General features: G+C 47.0%; 1 protein-coding gene across 5 annotated transcripts in view; it reads right to left on the bottom strand.

The window, feature by feature from the left end:
* The window catches only part of CTIF (cap binding complex dependent translation initiation factor), a 143,658-nt gene that overhangs the window by 92,533 nt on the left and 27,998 nt on the right, over window positions 1-23,127 (bottom strand). For 3 of the 5 annotated variants that reach the window (XM_030004352.2, XM_030004351.2, XM_030004353.2), the window contains 5 exons: window positions 22,718-22,930; window positions 18,403-18,486; window positions 7,562-7,684; window positions 3,114-3,187; window positions 2,097-2,201 (listed from right to left, as the gene is read on the bottom strand). In XM_030004352.2, the coding sequence (XP_029860212.1) occupies window positions 2,097-2,201; window positions 3,114-3,187; window positions 7,562-7,684; window positions 18,403-18,486; window positions 22,718-22,897 (566 nt within the window). In that variant the 5' untranslated portion in view covers window positions 22,898-22,930. The remainder of the gene's footprint in view (window positions 1-2,096; window positions 2,202-3,113; window positions 3,188-7,561; window positions 7,685-18,402; window positions 18,487-22,717; window positions 22,931-23,127) is intronic. The other 2 variants (XM_030004354.2, XM_041120826.1) reach the window with 1 other exon arrangement.

Genomic DNA, 23,127 nt, shown 5'->3' with positions numbered 1-23,127 from the left:
ACAGGACCGCAGGGAGCTCTGGCAGTCACATTTCAAAGAGATGGTAGAGAAATTTCTTAGAGTATGGGAAAAAGTGATATGTGGGCTTGGGAGATACCTGGAATGAAGTGAAAATATCAGCTACGAAAGTTTGTTTGAACTGGAAGAGCAAAAGCACAGCAAGAGCTAACACTGGAAATTAAAGGCAGACAAATTCAGGTCAGAAACGAGGTACATTTCTTCCCTGGTTTTCCTCAACCACTCCACTTTGATTATTCAGGATACCACCAAACTCAGTATCTTCCAATAAAATCAGACGTCTTTCTGGAGGAAAACGCTTCAGCCAAGCAAAAGACACTTGAGGTCAATTAACTGGATGCAACTACATGGCCAACCCTGGGCAAGTGATAGGACTAAGGAATAAAATGGTCCCTTTGGTACTTACAGTATAGAAACACATCCTTTTCCTTTTCTTTCTATTAAATTTTTCATTGCACAGCCAGCACATTAAAAACCCCCACTCAAGCAAGAAGGAAAATGCCTAGCTAGCAGGTAGAGATTCTTGGAGGTTCAGCCAGCTGAATCGCACTCAGCACAGATTCAGCATGGAGAGCTGAGGAATGCACAGAAGACAACTTTAAAAGTTAAAAAATCAAAGCAATTTTGTCTGTGCTTCCTCTGTTCTAGTGCAGGTTACTCATATGACCTGCATTTTGGGATATGCACTGCTTGTGCTGATGGCATCTGTTTAACTTTTCTGCACATACACTAATTCTTATTTCATTTTTACAGCTGTAATATTTAGGAGTGATTAAATATCTCACCTCCATACTGCCTCCTCTACCTGTTTGCATCCTGGGCGTTCACAGTACACCAGGAACTGGAGGCAGACCACAAAGCAGACCCTGCTGCATCCTCCCTATACATAGCAGGTGTCGCTGATAGGATCATCTGGCAAGTGCCATCAACCATGGAGCACATTATATCTTATTTTACAGAGGGCCCTTCATCTCATTTTTCAAAACCATCTGTAGAAATGGGAGTAAACAAGACTAAGGTACTTAGTGACTTAGAAATTTAGTGTTACATTGTTCCAAATATTCTTAAAATTGCTGTTTATATACCTGCAGTAAATACTTACAGTGCAGAAAAAAAAGCCTTATACAGTCGCGTGAGTCTGCCTGTCACTATACGGTATGGGAGGCTCCTGCAGATGCTGAACCTGGGCTGAGGTGGGATTCCTAGCCTGGTGTTTCTAAACAAGATGTGCAGCCCATGCATACGGCATTGGCCTGTAATTTGGCAAAACAACTTACCAAAAGAAAAACTTCTCTGAGAGAGGATTTCCATCCCTACATACAACGTGGCAATGAGAAGTCTACCTGCAATTCTCTCAGCCCCATCTTTTAGACCCATTCTGATTTTTTTCCTTCATCTGTGCCCTGAACGATAAGGAGACGAAAATACAGACTATGATGTTTCTCAATCTGCAGAGAATCTGCAGAGAAACGGTGATGTCCATCTAAGCAACATCGGTGATCCACTTGATGCCAGTATACATTTATTTGGCTTGACCAACCAACAACCAAAGAGGAATCCAGCAATACCATAGAAGCCCCTGGAGGCTGTCACCACCAAAAGGAGCTGTTTAATGTTTTCACAGTTTTATGACTAGCAGATGGTGGATGAACACTTGGATCTACATGGATCACATTGATGCTCTCTCCTTCCCTGAAGTCTTGCTGGGGAGAGCAGCAGAAGCCCAGTCACTCATGGGAACTGTAACTGGGATCAGCACCAAGACAGAATTTTTGCTCCAATATTCAGAGATGTTTAAATCTAGAGGACTTGGATCTAGAGGACTTGGATCCAGCGTGATTTAAAGACTGAACTCTAGCAAGCAATGAAAAATACAGTGAGCAATTCTGCTCCAGCCCAGAACTGGATGACAGAAGAGCTAGATAGACAGATAGTGGCATCCTCAAACCCCAAAACGTGGTCCAGCACCTCTTCCCCATGTCCTCCACATGAGCTGTGCCACCAAGCTAGCATTCCTACAGCAAGAGAGAAGTTAGAGACCTTGCTGGAGAGCATGGTATTGCACGTACGGCACTCACCCTTCTCTGTCTATGTGAGGCAACGGGTGTTTGGAGGTGTTTCGCAGCTTCCTGTGAAATTGGGTGAAATCTAGTTTTTCAGGCTGCAAGTCCCACGTCGCACCACTAGGAGAGAAAAACAGGGAAAAACAAAGAAAGAAAGTCCACTACTAATTAAACACTACCAAGCTGAAGAGCAGAGGGCACATCGGAGCGTGCAGATGAGGAAAGCTGGTACTTCTGGAAGCACCACTCCCTGCCACAGAGCACACGGATGCGTGCCTCCAACCTTCACACTGTTGCATCACATTTCTTTCCATTTATTCTGCTTTTCTGGAGATGCTGAGCTCCTGGTGCTTGCGCTAAACCCCTAGTTTTGATGTATGATGCAGCATAATGCAGCATACACCTTGCAAACTATACTTGTTCTCTGTATCAAGGGGGTATCGCAACAGGTAGTGGTCTGGTCCATGCAATGGAGATGTTCTCTCTGGTCCTGCACAACCTGCCCACTCCAACGGCCTGGAGCAAGTCCCAGGTGGGAACTCAACCCCTGCAGACTCTTGCAGTGCTCCAGGCACAGAGAGAGATATGCATAAAACTGGACAGAAAGCATATTTCACCACTTTCCCAGCTTTGAAGCAGCAGCTGAAGAGCTCTTCTCAGCAGCTGCGAAGCAAATGCATGATCGCACCACCAATTAATTGAAGAAAAAAGTCCTGGAGCAGTAGCTCAGATCTGCCTGAAGTCTTGCCTGCACAGCTCTCTGATGATTACAAGTAATCATATCAGTACCGGTTTCAGATGTTTGGACTGCAAACCCATCCAGCAGCTTCTCCTAAGCATGTAGGATGCTTTAAGCAGATCGAGCGTGCTTAGTGCCGTGGGCCAAATGGGGATGGGGAGAAGGAGGAGCAGCGATGTGAGTACTGGCAGGGTACTCACTGGCACCTGGGTACCGGCAGGACGGACACGCAGGCAAAGGCTAAGAGAAGGCACTGTCCGTCTCTCCCTTAAAGCATTTTAAAACCGGCTTACCTGAAGGAGTCAAAGGTGTTGGCAGCCCAGATGTCTGTGCCCAGCATGTCAAGGGAGCTCTCCTTGTTGCCATTCTAGGAGGGAGGGAAAGGCGGTTACTTGCCCGAAGGCACGCGGGTCTATCCGGACCATGGCACAGCCCAGCACAGCCTCTCCCACCACCAGCCACGGAGGTGTCCTGGCTCTGCACGTGGGCTGCTCCGCTCCCCACGCTCACTGCAACGCAGAGTCCCCTCGCCCGCTGCAAAAGCGCACCGTAAAGGCAAGGAGTGACACAGTTTCAGCCTTGGGGACACAAAGCTGTGGACAACACGGAGCAGACAACACGTAGGCTCAGCTCTGACTCGAGCCCTATCCTCCTACCCCACCATCCACAACGTCCAAGACCCACCAAGGGCCATCGGGCAGGTTGACATCCAAGCCATGAAGACACTCAGCTTCAGAGTCCCAGACCAGCTGAGGTGGGAAGGGACCTCTGAAGCTCATCTGGTCCAACCCTCCTGCTCAAGCAAGGCCACCTACAACCAGGTGCCCAAGATCACATCCAGATGGCTTCTGAATATCTCCAAGGATGGAGACACTCTTCACCAGCAGCTACCAGAGCCTGCTGTCACCAATAAGGATGGGGAAAGCTGTCCTGCTCCTTCAAGGAGTCATGGTGGCATGACTTCTCCTTGCTCTAACAACAGGCAGGCGATGTCAGAACCCCGCACCGTGCCACCTCTGCCATGCACACCAGCAAATGAGTTCACAAGGTTATTCTGGTACATGACCCACCAACACTAAGGTGACGGTTCCTTCCCCTGAGAAGCAAGAGCAACACAGTATAATCAGGTGGGAACTATAAGAAACCTCCAGCAAACTGCAAAGCACCTTGAATTTTCCCATGCAGCTGCTTTTGGCAAAACTGTCAACTCAAAGCAAGAGCATCTAAAGCAAAGACCTCACACCCATCTTTCATGGCCCCTTTACAGTCATCAGCCTACACGTGTCCTCCCCACAGAAAGAGGGCTGCCCTCTCCACCCTTTACAGGCAAAGTAAAGCAGGTTGGTTTTTGCCAGGACCATTCAAGAAATCAGACTTGACTCAGACTCATATGGGATAGGCATGTAAATGCATTACAAATAGGGAAACCCATATTACCAATTTCCCCCCAACATTTCTTACATATATTCAGATTATTCATGATGTTACACATATTCAGATTATTTAACTATCTCAGCCCAAATGCTCCCGCTCTGGTGAAACAAGTGCTGGAGAAGGTGGCTTTCACATATTACCCATCCTATAACTTCTGCCATTTTCAAATATTATTGAGACCCTAAAAACTCATAAAAATTTGACCATTTCTTAATGAAGTCCCAGTCTTCAATCTGCCCATGAAGCGAGCAATCTTTTCCCAACGAGCAGGACGCACATCCTCAGTACACACTACAGACAGTCACACTTCACAGCCATTCCCAGCAAAACAACCAATTTCGACAACAGATACTCCAAACACAGCTACATTGCTCCCTTTGTCATCTCCTCCAAGGGGTCTACGGATTATGATTTTAACGTCTGGGGATCTGCAGGTCAATATGTCTCTGCACAGAAACAAACTACCAGAAATATATAAAATTCTCATGATCGGTTATGGAAGTAGAGCTTTTTATTTTAGGCAAATGTAAGCAAAGCTTTGTCCCACCTAGGAGAGAAATTAGTTTTCTAAATACTCAGAAACATCCTCATGCAGTACAATGAAAATATACGTGCAGGTCTTTACAGCTATCACCCAAAGAAGTGATACTTCTTGCAGACAGATGCATTTCTCTTTCCATTTTCTATGGACATGGGAAATTTTAAGTACCTGTCAACAAGCCAGCTACAATAGGATTTCCTAAGAGTAAAGTATTTGGGCTCAGGGAGTAAGATTGGGAACATGTAACCAGTTGTGATGAGGCCGAGACAGATCATCAACAAAGATATTAAATAGGAAAAAACTAAGATAAAGTGGGTTCCTAATGCAACAGGTTGCATCCTAAAATCGTTGCCCACATTCAGCTCAGTACAGGGCTTCTGAAGAGGCCCTTCTTGAACCCTGAAATAAAACACCTAACGATTAATTACCCTCCGACGCTCGGCTTGAAATCTGTTTGAATGTGAATGGAGAGCCCTGGCACCGACACCTCCTAATTTGCGGCATAAGCAGAGGCAGCACAAGCTGTCCCACCCGGCTCCCCTGCACCTCCTCGGCGCATCAGCTCATCCGTGCTCTACCGGTGAGCACAGGCGGGTCAGCCCCGGCACTAATCCCAGCAATTAGGGGAAATTGCAGTGATGGTTCAGGTGGTGCAGGAGGTCAGACGGGTCCGAGCTTCTAGGCAGCAGTTGGATGCTCCCACCCAAACTGGGCTGTACCTCCTGGTCCCCATGACTTCTCGGAGACGCTCCAAGCATTAGCCAGACTCCATAAAGACGGCGCCGGGGCCAAACGATAATGCAACTTGTCATTAAGTTGTGAGTCACTACGGTCATTTCGAGACGTCCTTTCAGTCTCGATGACCTGTCTTTATGACCGGTTTCTGTCTCGACTCACAAGGCAGGGAGCATGCTTGCTGCCCAAGTGAGCCTGCACTGCAGGGCTTTTACTAAAATGCTCACAGCACGGTACCAAGACTTAATAATAAGACTTTAAAAAAGCCAATTCTCAAGTCCAGGGACAAAAAAAAAAAAAATTGCATGTATTTAAGAAAAGAAATAACTTGCTGTCAGTTCCCCCAAGACTGCAATTATAACCATAAGCAGTTTTAACGTGAAGCTCCCAATGACCCAACCCTCAGCTTTACATAAACATTTTCACCGCAAAGGGGTTAGTGCTGCTGAAAATTAATTAAGCCGCTAGGAATGATGATTGAGAGACACACTGACAAGAACAACATCAATACTCAGAGAGATCAGAGATCCGGTAAAGCAGATCCTACACGCGGTATGGTGTAAATGCACGTCCATAACCTCTGTCCTCCAGCCCCTGTGAGCACACATCACCTCCATCCACCGCCAGCCAACCCCTGTAGCTGCCCACACAAACAGAGGGACGGACCACGCCACCGGCTGCGTGGACTCTGACTGTTTACCCATGCATGCAGCTTCAGCAAATTCCCCACAAAGTCAGCATTTGCATGCACGCAGCAGCTTTTCAAAGCCCAGCTCAGCGTCCCACCGGTTCCTCTCGCCGCTCCTCATTACCATCCTCCAGCAAAACACTACAAATACAAAATCATGCTCTTCGTCGCACGATTGCAACAGCATTAGCTCATCGCTGTGTTTGGCATTAACATAGAACAACGCCAAGTGGTCGGCTGAGTCTGTGGTATAAATTCGGGATTATCCTGTGTCATGTGTTACTCCTCAAGCATTTTTCAGCTCTATGTTTGAGAAGATTCCCCCACCTTTCCTCCTTCTCAGCTGCCTACAACCCCTGGCTGCACTTTGGTAGAAAAAAAAAACATAGATAGATACCGAACTGTCTGAAAAGGCTCCAATTAAAGGTTTCCTTGACAAAAACTGCAAGTTTTAGTAAGAAAAATATAGACATTCTGAGGAAGACAGTATTATCCCTGCTCAACAAAGGAAAGGTATGTTGAGTCTCATTCCCTTCAGAAAGGACCATCACTTTCCAGCAACAGCGTGGTTCTGTGTGTCCTCTCCCACCACAGCATGGCTCAGGAGGACAGACTATTTCTTCAAGCTCTCCAGGATGGATGAGATGGATGAATGGACCAGCACTTTGACCACTGGCCCAATCTCCCAGAGTCCATCCTCCACTTCTGGCACAACCAGTGCTCATGTGTGCAGAAGTAGAGCAACTCCAAGAAGAGAGAGGAGAACCGAGGCTGACTAAAACATGCAGAAGAGGTCCCTGGTCTGAGTTCAAGGCATGGACCTAAAACCAAATCAAAAGCAAATTCTTACAGTCTTTTGAAGGGCAGGAAGGTAATTCCCCATCTAGCCCCACTGACTGCTCCCATGGAAAGCAGCTGGACTCAAGGTCACCATTTAACACCATCTATGCAGTGTCCACTCATATATCAACTTCTAATGAAGACTTGCCAAAAAATAATTACAGACATCTCTTAATGTCCCAAAATTAAAGTACTCCAAGACTTCAAATAAAGAAAAAAAACTAATTTCCTTTGCACTAAACCAGCTGACTAGGGACTTCTTTCCCAATATTAAGGCACTCAGCACACCTCAACAGACTTTTTGAGGTTGAAGGACAGCTACGGCCCTCAGCAGCCAGGTCACACATTACGTGTGAATTAAGTAGGTCTCTGAGGTGTCCTTCATAATTGCCATGCACTCACACCCTACCTGTAGACACACACACAAAACACATCGTTAGGAGGATGCCTCTGATGAACAGCAAGCGAAGGACACAACTTCAGCACGCCACTACCAGGTATACCTTGGTTGATTGCCCGAACTGGCTGCTTCTCCCGCGGCTGCCAGGCCTGGATCCAGACCCACGCCTGGAGCCCAACCCCGGCCGGGATCCTGCGCTCCCACTGCTGCTGTGATCCCACTCTTCCTGGAAACAACAAACAGCTCGCTTTAGTCAAGGGCAATGCCATCCTGCACCCACAAAAACCACCGACCTGGTGAGCCGGGACAGCTCCACCTCCCAGACCACATGTGCAAACACCTACAAAACCATGCACAACACCCTGATTTTGTAGGCTTTCTCGGAGTCCTTTAATGTGTTCTATTTAGGCATTGCAAAGGGATGACATTGTGGGAGGCTTCAGTGAAGATAAGATTCGGCTCTAGTGCTCTAGTCTATGCATAGGAAGAAATAATACTTACCTCCTCTACCTTCATGAGGATTAACTAGGCATATTCAACAACCCCACACTCTCTAAAACTGCTTAAGGGCATTTGGACAATGCCCTTAACAACATGCTTTAACTTTTTGTCAGCCCTGAATTGGTCAGGCAGTTGGACTAGGTGATGGTTGTAGGTCCCTTCCAACTGAAATAGTCTAGCCTAGTCTTGTCTAGTCTAGTCTAGTCTATGCTATTCTGTTCTATTCTATATCCTTAATTCCCCTCCCAAGCCCAAATCAACTTCTCAGTCAGTTTTTCCCTCTGCTTAGCCCTCTGCTGGAGTCCAGCTACTCACATACATGAAGACATTTGTTGTTCACCAGAAGACACAATACAGAAATAACTATTTTTGCCTATTAAGGAGCTGTTCCCAATGTTTTCCTTTCTTCTCCTAACACTTTTTCTGCTGTCAAGCAACCTGCAGGTTTCTTGTTCAGCTGGCAGCCCTCAGGGCAAGATGAGTCATCTGAAAACCAGAATAACTCACCTCACCAGCCCTATCTACCCAAACATCCCACAAGGTGCTTGGGGAGAAAGGTGGATATTGTCTGTGTAATTGCTCCAAAAGCTTTGCTTAGAGGCTTGGGAAAGACCTTTGAAGTGACCTAAGGTGATTAAAAAAACATGAAGTCACAGAGTGCAGAATATTCAACTCTTTCAAGCTCTCTGAAAATCTGGGAAATACAAAGGGGAGCATGTGTTTCAGGACCAGTGTGAGAGCTGACGCTTAAAAAGGGCTTCTCATGTTTCAGACATCCTGGGGGGGGGGGGGGGTGCTACACAATTCCCTGCGGACATTGCCACAGGCTAAGACAAGGGCAGAGCCACCTTGGCCTTCAAGAGGCAAAAGGACTCACCAGCAAAGCAAGGCGTGAACTCTTCCTTGCACACAACAGCCAAGTCCGGGTCACTAACTTGAGGGCACAGACCAGGTCCCAGCTCCACCACTGCCACCTGGGTTGGATGGGGCAGGGAGACAGCTACACAGCAGACCCTAAGCTACCTAAGGTGATGCTACCCAGTGGTCCAGCACGGACCTTAGCGGACATGAAACATGTAAGTGTTTACCCAACACAAGGGACTGGAAGCAAAACCCATCAGTACTGGTTTCTGCGTTGCTCCAGCTGCACGTTCCCCATCCTCAAACCTAGCAAGCCTCAAGCAAGCTCAAATATATTGTGGTTGCTATAGCCTAAAATCAGTACTGACTTCAAAAGAGGTCAACTGGTTTTCAGGTTGTATACAGATGAAATTTGAGAGGTTGTGGTTATTCCCACTACATGTTACAACAACAGTAGAAAGCACCTTCTTCCCTCCTCATCACACCATGATCTGAATCTCCCAATAGCTGAGAAATACCAAGTGGCACAAAGTTAAGGGAGTTGTTAAATTGGCATGGAGGGAAAAAAAACCTTGATCGATGCCACTTGTGAGACACAGGCAGGTGGCCACTTTTGGAAGCCTTGGGGAAGAGCTAGTGTTTCAGGCATCCTGAGGAATAAGAAATATCTCATTTGATGTGGGAAAGATGCACACCAACTGAAAAGGTGGTTGGTAGAAATTAACCTTCACCACCCAGATGTTCAAAGGATTAATTACCAGTTTACTGTATCCTACACACTGAACATCTTGTTCATCCATGTATGAAAAATTTCTGTGCCAAATGCTACAATGGGACCAAGTCAGCATATGCACCCTTCACTTTAAAAGACACACCGAAAATAAACATCACCATTCCGTTATATTGAGTTGACCCAACTTTTGGCCATGGTTGCCTGCAGACAGCCTGATGTTATGCAAATTCCAGAAACGCAGCTGGCCACAATAAGGCCCTTGTAAGAAACGGGGAGCTTGGTACCACCATGCATCAACGTCCAAACTCACTGAGACAACCCAGTGGATATGGCACAAACCAATTAGATAAAAATCACAGGTACCCTTTCACTAAATCAGCTTGCCTCCTGGCTCTAACTCATGGCCTGGGGTCTCTTCCCTGTTCACGTTCCTTATCACACCCTATTAACATTTATATTTAAAACCAAATTATTTAAAAAATAAAAATTGTTGAAACTTCTGTTGAAGCTGAAACAGTCCAACCGAGTATGGCCAAATGCACTCATGTTCAAACTCAACAGCACAGCTAAGCTGAATATTTTACCTAAATTTCTGTCTAACTGCCAAAGATGAACAACTTTTTACTGCTACCTTACTGATGGGGGTTCAAATATCCAGAACAGAAATACGTCCACCAGAAACTCCCCCAGACATTTCTGGTGGCTTTGCATCCTCTAATAAAGCCATTTCATGCTAAAATGAACACTCTCTGCAGACCTCCTTTCTCCAGGAGCAGGGAAGCTCACACCAACCTCATGGGTGATGCTGGAGGAGCGGGGGCAAGAGTACACAGGTAATGATCATTCCTTAAAAAACAACAACCGAGCAACAAAACCCCTCGACCAGCATCATTGCAAAACCCATAAAAACCTCATCCCAAAGGCATACAGGCAGCTGGGCTTCAGCCGAAAGCCAAGGCTCCGCGGCGGTGAGACATGGCACTGGTCACTCTCCATCTTGCAGAATGGCCACCTACACATCCCCCCTCAGTGCTCTTGCTAAATTAATTCAGCACGTTGCAGGAACAGATTTGTCCGCAGCTCTGACAAAAGCTGAAGAAACGGTTGTAATGGCACAAAGTTCCCCATCCCATGCCCTTGCCTCCTGCCAACCCAATCCCCCATCATCTGGCCCCGTTACCCTGTGCTGTACCCTCAAAAGACCAAGACTCTCCTAGTGTCTCCCAACACCCCAAACAACCCTTGAACTCTTGTTCCCAGCTCTTATTTGGGCTCCTCCACCTACCATTCATGGTCTACACTCACCAGCAGGAGATGGGACCTCTGAGCCACACTTTGGGGCTTGGAGGGAAACGTCACCCCCTCCACAGACTGATTCCTAGCAGCTGCTCTCATCCATGCCAGTCCTTCTGGCCAACCTCTGCACGCTCTTGGGAACAGCGAGGCTTGTGCACATTAACACTGCCAGCCACCCTCCTTTGGAAACTAGCTGTCAAATCTAACATTTGCATTTTAATTAGCAATAATCATATGTTTCACTTACACTGCAATTTTCACCTTCACAGCTAGCTCTTTGAGGCATGAACTAATTAATCCTGCTCCCTTTGCCAGCTCAAGAGTTAATACTTTCTGCTGCTTCAGTGCAAGTTTGAAAATCCCATTTGCAGAAAAAGGAGATAACCTTCCCCAGTGCACAGGCAATAAACGGAAACACAGTGACCACCTACGTGGTTGCTCTCATTGATGGTGAAGTTGGCTGTTGGTAGAGGTGTAGACCAACCACGGCAATACCACAAGCTTTAAGTGGCCCAAAGACATCAGTGGATTTTTGATGAGATTCATCTTCAACTGTGTGTAAAAATCTCAATATTCAGTGTACAGTATTCACAGCCTAAGATGGACCAGAGAAAAAGGAAAAACAACAGAAACCTAGAGGACTTCTCAGGACAAAAAAGCCTCTGAGATATCCCCCAGTATTAACAATGGTCTCACCACTGCACCTACAACCAGCTCCCCAGATCAAGTTGTGGGGTGTCCTTCAAATGACTCCCAAACTTTGAGTCTTAATCCTGGTCAGAACAGAAGACAGCTATCATGTAAAACGTTCTTTCTGAGGTTTTTCTGCAGTAGAGGTTTTCAGGCACCCACTTTGTGCTGCAGCTACATCTTCCCATTATGCAAAATTTTGACACTGGACTCCAAGTATTTCCCTGCTCTTCTAGACCTGTTTAGGAAAAACCACTCCAATTTTTCTATGGAAAAATGATGACTGAATTATTTTAATAAGGTAAAATGCACCTTTTAAGAAAAAAACATAAGATTACTCTAAACATTTTAGTAGGGACAAATTTCCAGCTTCTTTCTTCTCAATGCATTGCATAAAGCTATAAGTAAAACAGGAAACTTACCCTTATAAAAATACCATGCAGAAAACCCAACCACTTTGGCTCTGCTCCTTCCCTCCACAGGTCAATGTCCACCTTCCCCAGCTCTTTCCAATCTGGTACAGTATCTGATCACTGCTTTGGTAAAGGCACAGCAGAAGAGACACCAAACATCGCTTGGAGCTCTTCTCCCACCAGGAAAAGTAATGTTTTACTTATACCTGTGCCACAATACAGGACCAAAGGATCTGATGGGCTTGGAAGTAGGAGGGTAAGCCAACAAGATCTTTCTGGACTCCCCAGGAAAGGGCCAAGCCTGTGTGGTTGTGTTCCTTCTGGACAACATCAGAAGAGACATGTTAGCCAAGGATGTGCTAGATAGCTCATTTATGCACAAGGATGAAGATGAGAAGGACCACTGAAAGCACTCAGAATGGCACTGAGAACTTCAGATGTGCCACGGAAACCCAGCAGCAAGCCCCAGCCCGAGCCTTGGAGGAAGTGGCTCACGTCATCCCTTCCCTGCCAAGAGCTTCGGCACTTGACCTAGTCAACCAAATCTGGAAGAAGAATGGAGACCTCAAAGTTAACTCAGCTACGGCAAGTTTCACAAAAATAGAGTGCAAGGAGCTCTCCTTTCAGCGGGCAGACCAGCATCACCCTGTCCGCTCTACACAAATGGAAACTGAGGATGACGAAACGTCCTCCCACGTGAGTCATTAGTGACACCAGGCCTAGAAGACACCCTCCTCCATCCTCAGTAAGCAGGAACCATTCTCCTACATCAGGCTGCAAAGCAGTGAAGCATTTCACTCCCAGGTTTTCAGACACTCAAGCAGGTGTCTGCTTCATGAGGGGCGGTGCTGCTTCACGAGGTGTATCCCGAACAGAAGTCCCAGAGAAAGTTAAAACCTATATATTAGCTCAAGTACTTGATTTCTTTCTCAGCAGTCCTCTCCGACCGTAATTGAACAGGGCTGCATTCACTACACAGAGGGAGTGTCACCTAGCAATTACAGGCAGAAAACCATTAAGTGACTGGTTTTCTCAGAGCTGCTCTTTGATCATGGGCAGGTCACTCCACTTAAAGATTTAATTTCTTCCTCCATCAGGCAGGGCTACACCAACCTGTGTTCACTGGCAGAGCCTCAAAGTATTCCCTGTCTTTCGCTTTCTCTTTTTCTTTTGGAAATGAGACAACAGCAACTGTAGCATCTGCCAGCACCCACTTGTCCCAACAGGTCTTCAGTGTGATGGCCAACCTCAACCAAATTCAGTGTACAAACCAGCCCTGGGCTATGATACAAGCAGGTCGGTGAGATGGAGAACCCCAAACTTCCCCCAGGATCATCCCTCACATTTTGTTGAGCAAGAAAATCACTGTGCTTCAGATCTGGACCCAAGGGTGGGCAACTAAAGCCAGACACAGGCTGTCTACCAGCACAGGGAAATTAATTACATCTTCATCAGGAGATCCTGCCAGCCTCTTCACAAGTAGCACGTGCCCACCCACTCACCAGCGCTTATCTGGTTAGCCAAGGATTTGGGGCATTACACGCTGCCTGCTGATGTCAGTGGATTTAAGCTAGCAAGAAGATGACTTCACTGCTGACTTGAGAAGTTTATATGACGGTGGTGCTGGTCGCAGGAGCCTCAGTCCAACTCTAGACCTAGCGATGTGGCCACTGCCCGAGATCATGATCCCTTGCCACCTGCCTCTGCAGCATCCATTGGGGAGGATTTCCTGGTGTTTGACCCCAGCCAGTCAAGCAGCAGAGATGCCTGCAAAAAAATAATCTCTGGAATTGCAAGAGAAACCTGCACCAATAATTTGGGTTTTTCCGCTTTCTATAAAATTAAGTTCCACTGTGCATTGAAATCTGCGGTTTCCGCAGAGACAACATTCACACATCACCCCATCCCTACTATTGCCTTTGCTTTGGCAATGTAGCAGCTTTTCCAGCCATGACTTCATACGGTTGAAAGCCAAGTGCTCATCATTGGAGGAGGTTTTGAGGTTCAGGCGAGACACTTGAAAGAGGGACCTGAAAGGTTTAAGTGGATTTGCTCTTCTCCCACCCCACACACAGCAGTCAAAGACTCCTCCCCTGGCTGCATCTCCCCAAATGCAGGCAGGTCGGATGTCCTCTGCCTACAGTCTGAGCTCACACGACGTGAAGCATCTCCTGCCTGGAAACATTTTGGCACTAGCACAGCACTGTACTTCTTTGAGTCACAGAGACATCGGAGATAAAGTTTCACGTGATATTACATTTGACTTTGTGGGAAATTCTCATGCTTTCTTTATCAGCAACGCTTGGGCTTGTGTTCAGACATCCTTTGGCAGGATGTGCCAGGCTCGGTGACAGTGGCACACAATCCCTGCAAAGTTCTCTACATCTCCACACCACCAAACAGCGCAGGACACTCATCATCTTATGCTGTTAACCTGACAGAGCAGCCCTTGGGATGCTCTTGACCCCGGCCGGCTAATCATCTCCAACCAAGGCCCAAGAGTGGAAACCCACCACCTCTGCCTGCCAGAGGTGTGCTGCTGTTTCTACTGGCTTAATGGGAAGGCAAACCAAGTCATCTCCTCCACCGCCAGCTCCTTGGGGAGAACAGCAGAAGGGTGCTACCAGCAGGGTGTAGGATAATCCAGTTGTAATCCACACACCCTGCCCGTTCCTTCACTGCTCAGTAGATAGTCAACATGACCGTCAATTGGAGAAGCCCCTGAGGTCCCCCATCATGCAGCAAGTCCCTGCTGCACCTGGTGGGACATGGACACACATGCAAATAAGCAGTAAAATAAATTGCAGTTCCCATTTACTGCCAACAACACAGGCTTTTGCTTGGTGACGATGGGTGACAGCCAGCCACCACGGGGGAAGGGAGGGACTTGGCCAGGAAGGAGGATTTTCAGCTCTCCCTCTCCCACCGCCTGGAGAAATGGGACAAACCCGCAGAGTTGCTCTGGTTTTTGTTAATGCCCTTTACGTAAGGGGAGTCTGGGATGGAGCTGCCGCCAGGCCTTTCACGTACCAAGAGCTCCGCTGGCTCTCTAAATACATACCATACCAGAAGTCTTTTACTTAATGAATTGCTCTCAGAAATACATCAAAGAGCTTCCTACTTGCAACAGCTTCACAAGAGGAATGCAAATAAAGTATTATATAAAATCTTCCCACTGGGTCTTTTTAAAAAAAAAAAAAAATCCAAACATAAAGAGATTTAAAATGATTCCATTATCTAAACTTTCCTCATTTATAGAGGCAATAAGGTGCTCAGATAGTATCTTGCGTACATCGATGGAGTAGTCTTCACCCCAGAGGCTCACACGGTGCTAGCAGACCTTCTAGAGGGTATCACTCAAATGCAGCGGGGCTTAGTGGAGCACGACAATGCCATGCAGCAAACGAAAGCGTTCACAGTAGGAAACAAGGAGAATTATAGATGAGCTGAACGTAATTGTGAGGCCAGGATTTTCTCAGTGCACCAGGAGTTCACAAAATGTATCTCATGAGATCCTCCATGCAGACCGTCTTCTTGCAGCTGCCTGCCCAGAGAACTGGAAAGACCAGAGTAAAAGGCTTCCAGAGGGCATTTTCTCCATTTTTAAGCCACTGTTTTGTACAGGATGCACAAGTGCCAGCCTACGGGCACTGACCCCCATATAGTCTCCCACAGCTGCTAATAGCAGATGTGTCACCAAGGAATGTAAGAGCAGGGAAAGTATGGGGTGGTCTTTCCCTGAGATACCCCACAGTGTTGGAAAAACAGCAATTTAGGAATATCCTGGACTGCAGGTTGCATCAAGACACCTTATTTTTACCCTTAAATTGCACATTATCCAGGAATTGCTCTCAGCCCCACACTTATAAAACATCCTGTGTATGCGTATATACATACTTATAATATATAAATGTCTATATAAATACATAATACACCTATACACACACACACAAAAAAATATCTTTCTTTTATTTGCCTTAACCTTGCTGGATCCTACAGACAAGAATTTCAAAGGCATCAGGTACTTAGGGATGCAGAGGGGGATTTTCAGGCATAGGAAAGTCAGCTTCACTCTAGGCTCCCTTATAACCTTTAGGAAGCCAATTACTTCTGAAAATGTGGCCCTGGACTACTCTGCCTTTGCAGAAAAGAAACCAGATGCTGAATATATTTTCAGGACTAAGCTGGATTTCCATATAAATGCCCTTTCTGATCATCAGGTTAGAACTGTGTGAGGCATATCATGGTTACCGATACATAACCTGCATTTTCACAGTAGCTGAAGCCAGCAGAAATCTCACATCCAAGTATTTTTCAACTAAGACCAGTGCATATTGCATAACAAGCAATGCAGAAATCTCAGCTGGAAACAAAACAGGAAAAACAGGAATTCGATTTTCCAACCAAACCCCTCAAAATCCATAAAAAATTACAACAACCCCCCCCCCCCCCCAACATCCCTTGGGAAATAAATAGCTTTTTCCTTAGCAGGTTTGAAGAGTGATTGATAGTTTACATTCAAGACAAACACCTTATTAATGAGTATTTTTATTTTTAATGTTTAAAGCTACTAGTGAAAAATCAACAGCCAGAAACGGTAACAAACTGAACCTAGTCCTCCCCAGCAGTTTCACTCGTGTATCAGTAACAGCAAGAGAAACGCTTGCCTGGACAGACGAACAATAGCTTGCAGCTCCCCTTTGGTGCCAAGGAAAATTTGCTACTCGCTGTTAAAGGAAGCCCAACATGGAGAGAGATAATTACTAGCTCCGCTGCAGGCTGGGAGAGAGCCCAAACGCAGGGAAAACAGCTTGGGCATTGACGAATGTTATTTGTATATAGAAAACAAGCTCCGTGCTCGAGGAGATCAAATAGGTTTAATGTCCAGGAAAAAAAAGAAAAACAATATAAAAAAACACAAGTTGGAACAAAAGAGAGCAGGGCACAAGGTAGATGGAAGATGTCAGGGCTGCATTGATTGGAGTCAGGAAAGCATCACTCGTGTGTGACTCCTGCATCCTCCTGTGGTACCCAGCAGAGACTGGCACGTCAGCTGAGCCCTTGGGTGAAGAGCCAGGGACCTTCTTCCCCAGGGAAAACACCCGGTCCTGCTAACATCCCGAGCAACCCAAGGAGGCTCGATGGAAACGGCCAGCCTCTCAGCTGAATTTCAAGCAGCCGGCTGCGGCGGTGGGAGGGAGCCCAGCCGGGGTTTTGCTGCTGAATATTTCAGAGCAGATCAAAGCTATAATAAATTAAATCCACAATTCCGCCTGTCACCTTCAGAGGTTAATCTGAAGCAGCATCTCTGTACAGCGCGCACCTTCCTACACAACAAGACCTTGTCTTTGTTATGTGCAGGTACTTGTATAGATGCTACCAACATCCTTGCATCCAGGCACAGGGCAGGGAGGGGACACGTAAGCCCCCATCCCACAGCCCAGCAGCTTCCAGCACGGCTCTGCATGGGAAGAAACTGTGCCCGAAACAGGAGCTGCAATACACACTGCTCAGACTGGCACGGCCTCTTGTACCATGCTGCAAGGGGCTCCCAGGCTTCTTCTCACAGATCCCACACATGGGACTGAAACCTGGAGGACATCAAGCAGGGCAAGAGCACCAAAACCACCAGCCTGAAGCCCCTTCTCCAGGTGGGACACCCATCAGCTACAGCAACTGCAAAAGCCACTTCACCCTTTCCTTCAGACAGCTTAGTCTCCTATTTCCTCGGGCAAAAGCTGCTCTTGCAGAGTTGATGGTCGCATGGTGGCACAGCAGTTCCTCAACCAGGTGACATGGTCAAACCCATGCCTTCACCCTACCCAACCCTCTCCCATCCTGGTGCTCACACGGAGGGACAGCTACCTCCTACAATGCCAGCAGCGCTTGGTGAGTACTCCTCACTGATGTCCGCACTCCATACAACCACCAAAACCAACTCACACCTGGCTTCTGTCATTGCAAACCCAACACAGGCTCTCAGCATGTGCAGTTTTGCTTCTTCTCCCAGTTCACCCTCTCAGCTATTTAATCCTCTTCCCTGCAACACCATCCTTGTGCTGCACCCCAAAACCAAGAAGCACAGCTACACAAAGATCCCTCATCCCAGCTACATCTCATACTTCCAAGTCAGCTTTGATGCTCTGAATAGGTCCCTTGCACAGGTGACAATAAGAAGCTCTTCAGGAATAAATGGGACACTCCGTATTTTTTCCCCTTTATCGCAGATCAATAAGCTCCTGGTTGAAGCATCCATCCGCACATCAGGATATTGCCCATCTCCCATGGTTGCGGGGCGAGCGAGCTTTCAGATGCCGAACGCAGGGATACATCTCCCCTTCCATGGGAGAGGAAAAGCTGGCAGCACGAGCAGGCAATTGCGCTGCCAGATAAGGCAGTACAAGAACAAAAGCAAAGGTTTGGTGAGGAAAAGCTAAACACAACCCCTACCTGATTATGTTCGTGAGACGACGAGCCCTTCCCTCGGGATGGGGAACAGCTGCCATCAAGCTGCTCGCTACAATCCGCCGTCCACTGTAAAAGGGATAAAAAAAGGGATTGTGTAAAATAATAGCCAGGCTGGGGAAAACTGCTGTGTCAGTCCACAGCACACAGCAAACACCGTCCAGCCGCGGGCATCACTGTACACGTGCGGCCCCCCCTCCTTTTCGAGGATGATCCCAAAGGCTTTGGCTTGAAAACGCTCCACCCACTGCCCATCACTCTCCTGTCACCTCTGCTGACCTACCTGGAGAAGCACACGATGCTATCACGCTTGAGAGCCTTCTCCTAGACTTATGCCTATCTCCTTTAACAATTTTGAGTGCAACCATGTGCCTGGAAAGGTCTCCCAAGGTACAGCTCACCCATTATTATGGCCATAGCCAAAAGAAAATTGCATTTTCCCCCTGACTTTCCTCTTTTTCCTGGTGGGAGCAAGGCTGGAGACATCCCCACCATGGGAACATCCACACTTTGGGATTCTCTAGACTGGTGATGGATTCAGCTCCCCTGCAAGTGGCATGGAGGATGAAGCAGCGTACAATGAGCTTTTCCTTCCTTGCCCCGGCATGGAGAGCAGTTATCCAGGGATGTGGTACCATCTGAGCATCTCGCACACATGGGTGAGTGGATTTATCCTCTCTCAGGCAGGGAAAACATTATTATGGCCACAAGGAAATGAACCGCAGAGAGATTAAATAACTTGCCCAACATTAAAGATTAAGTTGCTGGCAGAACCTTGCAGTTAAAAACAATTTTCTTGGTCTCAGTTTAGTGCCTTCCCCCTAAACCCATCCTTTTTCCTCCAGCTCTCATTAAGAGGGAACATGCCACCTTCAATCAGGCTGGCTTCCACCAGGGTTACTCCAGAGAGCTGCAGGATACATGCATGTTTATTCCTTGCTTTGATAAGAAGTGATCAGGAAGAGAAAATCAGAAATAAAAATTCCTGATTATTTCTTACACAAATTTGGGGTACAAGGTGGGAAAATTAGTATCTTTGGGAGACGAGAGATAATTCCTTCTTAATGCACCCCTGAAGACATGGCTTGATAAAAGCACATGAGCTATGTAAAAGCCCATCCTCAGTTCTTGTCCCATATACAGCCATAAAAATATGAAATACTGCATTTTGCTGGAGTTTCACATAGAAATCCTAATTAAACTTATACACCAATGGTCTGGGGTAGAACCACATTTAGCTGCTGAATTTGAGATGCCTCTAAAAGTGGTTTAATGAAAAGGTTCAATGTTCAGATCTTTCATTATTATTCATTTTTCTTTTAAAATAAAACTTGACTGTCTTTAAAGACAGCAATCCCAGAACTGACATTAAAAACCCAGCAGCTCCTTGTTTTCAGTATAGGCCAGAGAGGAAAGCTAAAATACCATTTCCACAGCTGGAAGATGGATTTGGTTGGTGCAGCCAAGGATCTTGATGCAAAAATTGTACACAGGCTGCTGCAAGAATTAGTAGTTTTTGTCCTTAAGATGCAGAGGGAGCCCAGGGCTTACGGGCAGAGGTGTGGACAGGCTGCAAGTGGTTGTAAAACTTTGACTATTAATTTATTTCTAATTCAATAGTATTTCTAAACTTGACACATTAAATAAAGCAGCACTTGCCTGTTTGACCTGAAGCCCCTCCAAAGCGTCACTTCAAACACAGCCATTTTCCAGCCTTGGGTTAAAAAAATGCACTATAAAGTACTTTGGATCACTTGATTTTTAAATTTATTTTCTTCCAGTTCTAACAATTTTGATCCTCAAATTGTAAAAGACCTCTTCAGCAAAATCTGTTCTTAAAAGGGTTCCTTTGATTGGTAATTTCTTTACACTGAGCTAATATATAAAGGGTCCAAAGCTCTGGATCAGATCCTCAGCTCCAGGAAACCTGCATAGCTCAGATAAAGCAGATAAACACTGCAATCAGATAAGGATTCACATATAGAATCACAGAATGGTTTGGGTTGGAACAGACCTTCAAAGATCATCTAGTTCCAACCCCCCTGCCATGGGCAGGGACACCTTCCACTAGACCAGGTTGCTCCAAGCCCCATCCAGCTTGGCCCTGAACACTTCCAGGGATGGGGCATCCGCAGCTTCTCTGGGCAACCTGTGCCAGTGCCTCACCACTATCACAGTAAAGAATTTCTTCCTTACATCCAATCTGAATCTACTCTTTTTCAGTTTAAAACCATTGCCCCTTGTCCTGCCACTCCAGGCCTTGGTAAAAAGTCTCTCTCAGTCTTTCTTCTAAGCCCTCTTTAAGTACTGAAAGACTGCAATAAGGTCTCCCCAAAGCCTTCTCTTCTCCAGGCTGGGCAACCCCAACTCTCTCAGCCTGTCCTCACAGGAGAGGTGCTCCAGCCCTCTGACCATTTCCAAGGCCTCCTCTGGACCTGCTCCAACAGGTCCATGTCTTTCTTGAAGAGGGGACCCCAGTGTTGGATGCAGTACTGCAGGTGGGCTCCCTGGGAGTAGAGGAGGACCATCACCTCCCTTGACCTGCTGGCCACGCTTCTTGTGATGCAACCCAGGATGCGCTCGGCTTTCTGGGCTGCAAGCACACATCGCTGGCTCATGCCCAGTTTTTCACCCACCGGTGTCCCCAGGTCCTTCTCCACAGGGCTGCTCTCAACCCATCCATCCTCCAAGCTGTGCCGATGCCGGGGATTGCCCTGACCCAGGTGCAGGACCTTGCACTTGGCCTTGTTGAACCTCATGAGGTTCACATGGGAGAGCAAGCTTTTCTCTGCTGGACTTGGGGACACTGGCTTTTGCACACTGGGGTGCACAGGGCAGGGGACAGGAGAAGCAGGCACCTCTGGTAACTGGCAGGAGAGCACCTTGCCTTCATTACCCCAACCACTCCTCCCAATTTAAAGGCAAAACAAAGCCCTAGGGAGGCAGGGCCTCATTTGTAAGCAATTAATAGACTTGAGTGTGAAACGAGAGACAAAATGACCTGCAACAAAACTTCTCTGCATGCTGGAGGAAGTCATGGTCCTGGACAAACCCTGCCCTTCTCCCCATCATTGTACCCCAAGCTCGACTTTGCCATGTAGTCTCGTTAGCTGTTAAACTAACATTAAGGCTTAATGCAGAGTGGTCCGGGGATCTCTGCTTGGGATCAGCCTCCCTCGCACCTCATATAAAGAGACGAAGACCCAAATCAGACCAGCAGACCCTCCAGCAGCTCAAACACATCTCAGCTATCCAACAATGGCCATATCCTTACCCTTATGACCTTTCAGTCTTATTATTCTCATTTCATCCTCATAACCATTATGTAAGTACTCTCTAACCTAAATATTTTATCCTACCAGGAGGCCTGTGGGGTAGGAAAGCACCTCTATCACAAACGGAGGATCACGGCAGCCTTACAAGCCCAAGGGCATGACCGAAGCTCACTGCTCCCTACATCATGGGCTCCTTATCCTTTCAACAGTTCACATCTTCAGCACACATCTGGCACACTGTGGCACCAGAATTCAAATGATTTCCCTCCGAACACCAACAGTAGTTCAGGAGGTTTCATTTCTCCTTGTGTTGGACCTAAAATGTCCATTTTAGGAACAAACCTAACTAGGACAATGTCATTCCTAATGACAACACCAAACCACATCCCCGCTAAAAACATCCCTTTGTTTGTTTGCTAGGTATTCACATCCTCTGAAATGCAGCAATTTCCTTCTCTGACATAACAACTGTGAAGCAAGCAAACAGGTTATAACGCATATTAAAAGGCCCACAAAACCCATACTTTTGGAGAGCATTTGGGGCTTTTCATTGACCTTCTGGACTTGGCTGTTTCATGGACACCCCTGTGCATATGGACAGGAGCACATCTCACTACCGAGCATCCCCCCACTGCAGCCCCTGCAGCTCTTCCCAATCCCTCCAGGATTTTTCCACCCTGGTGAAGCAGCATGCTGTTTGGGATGGAGAGAGGCACCCTTCATCTAGAAATGAAATGTCTTTCATTTATAAATGGGAACCTTGGAGAAGTCAAAAAGCTTCAGGGCACGCACCTTGAGACCATGTTAAAACAAAACCCAGTTGGCAGGAGACCTCTACCAACTGCTGGGACACCCCATACGTGGCTGAACAAGCAAGCTGCCCCAAGTCCAGTCTTTTATTATGTCCTGCTTTACACCTCAACGCTCAAAAAGCTGCTTCAGCTGGACGTGCATCTCCAACCCAGGCGACAAGCCACCGGCGTCCCCCAGCCCCTCTCCCACCCCACGCTGTGCCCTTCGCCCACCTGTGAGACGTGGGACTGCGTCTTCTCGCTCTCACCGTCCACCTCCGTTTTATCTGTCAGCAGCCCCTGGACCTGGTACTCCAGGACGTAGCTGTCTATGAAACGTTCCAGCTCCTCGATCTCCTGAGAGCGGCTGCTCCCCGCCTCTGAGGAGGCCGATGCCACCGACGAGTTCTCCATCCCTTCAGGAGAGACGCCGACAATGGAGGGGGCCTGAGAAAGCAGAATAAAAATAGGCAAGAAATTATTTCCCAGTAATTATAAAAAGGTTAAAAAGAAGCAGTAGCCAAAGCCTATCAGTTACCACAGGCAGGATACTTTCGCTGTATATCCAATAACATTTATAATAGTCCTAGGTGGTCACATTCAGAGTTTCCAGGCGTGCACAAACAAAAAAAGTTCCATTTCTG

The sequence above is a fragment of the Aquila chrysaetos genome, chromosome Z, assembly GCF_900496995.4.
Source record: "Aquila chrysaetos chrysaetos chromosome Z, bAquChr1.4, whole genome shotgun sequence".
Classification (NCBI taxonomy): Eukaryota; Metazoa; Chordata; class Aves; order Accipitriformes; family Accipitridae; genus Aquila; species Aquila chrysaetos.
Note: the sequence above shows the minus strand (reverse complement) of the source record. Positions and strands in the feature narration are given on the sequence as shown.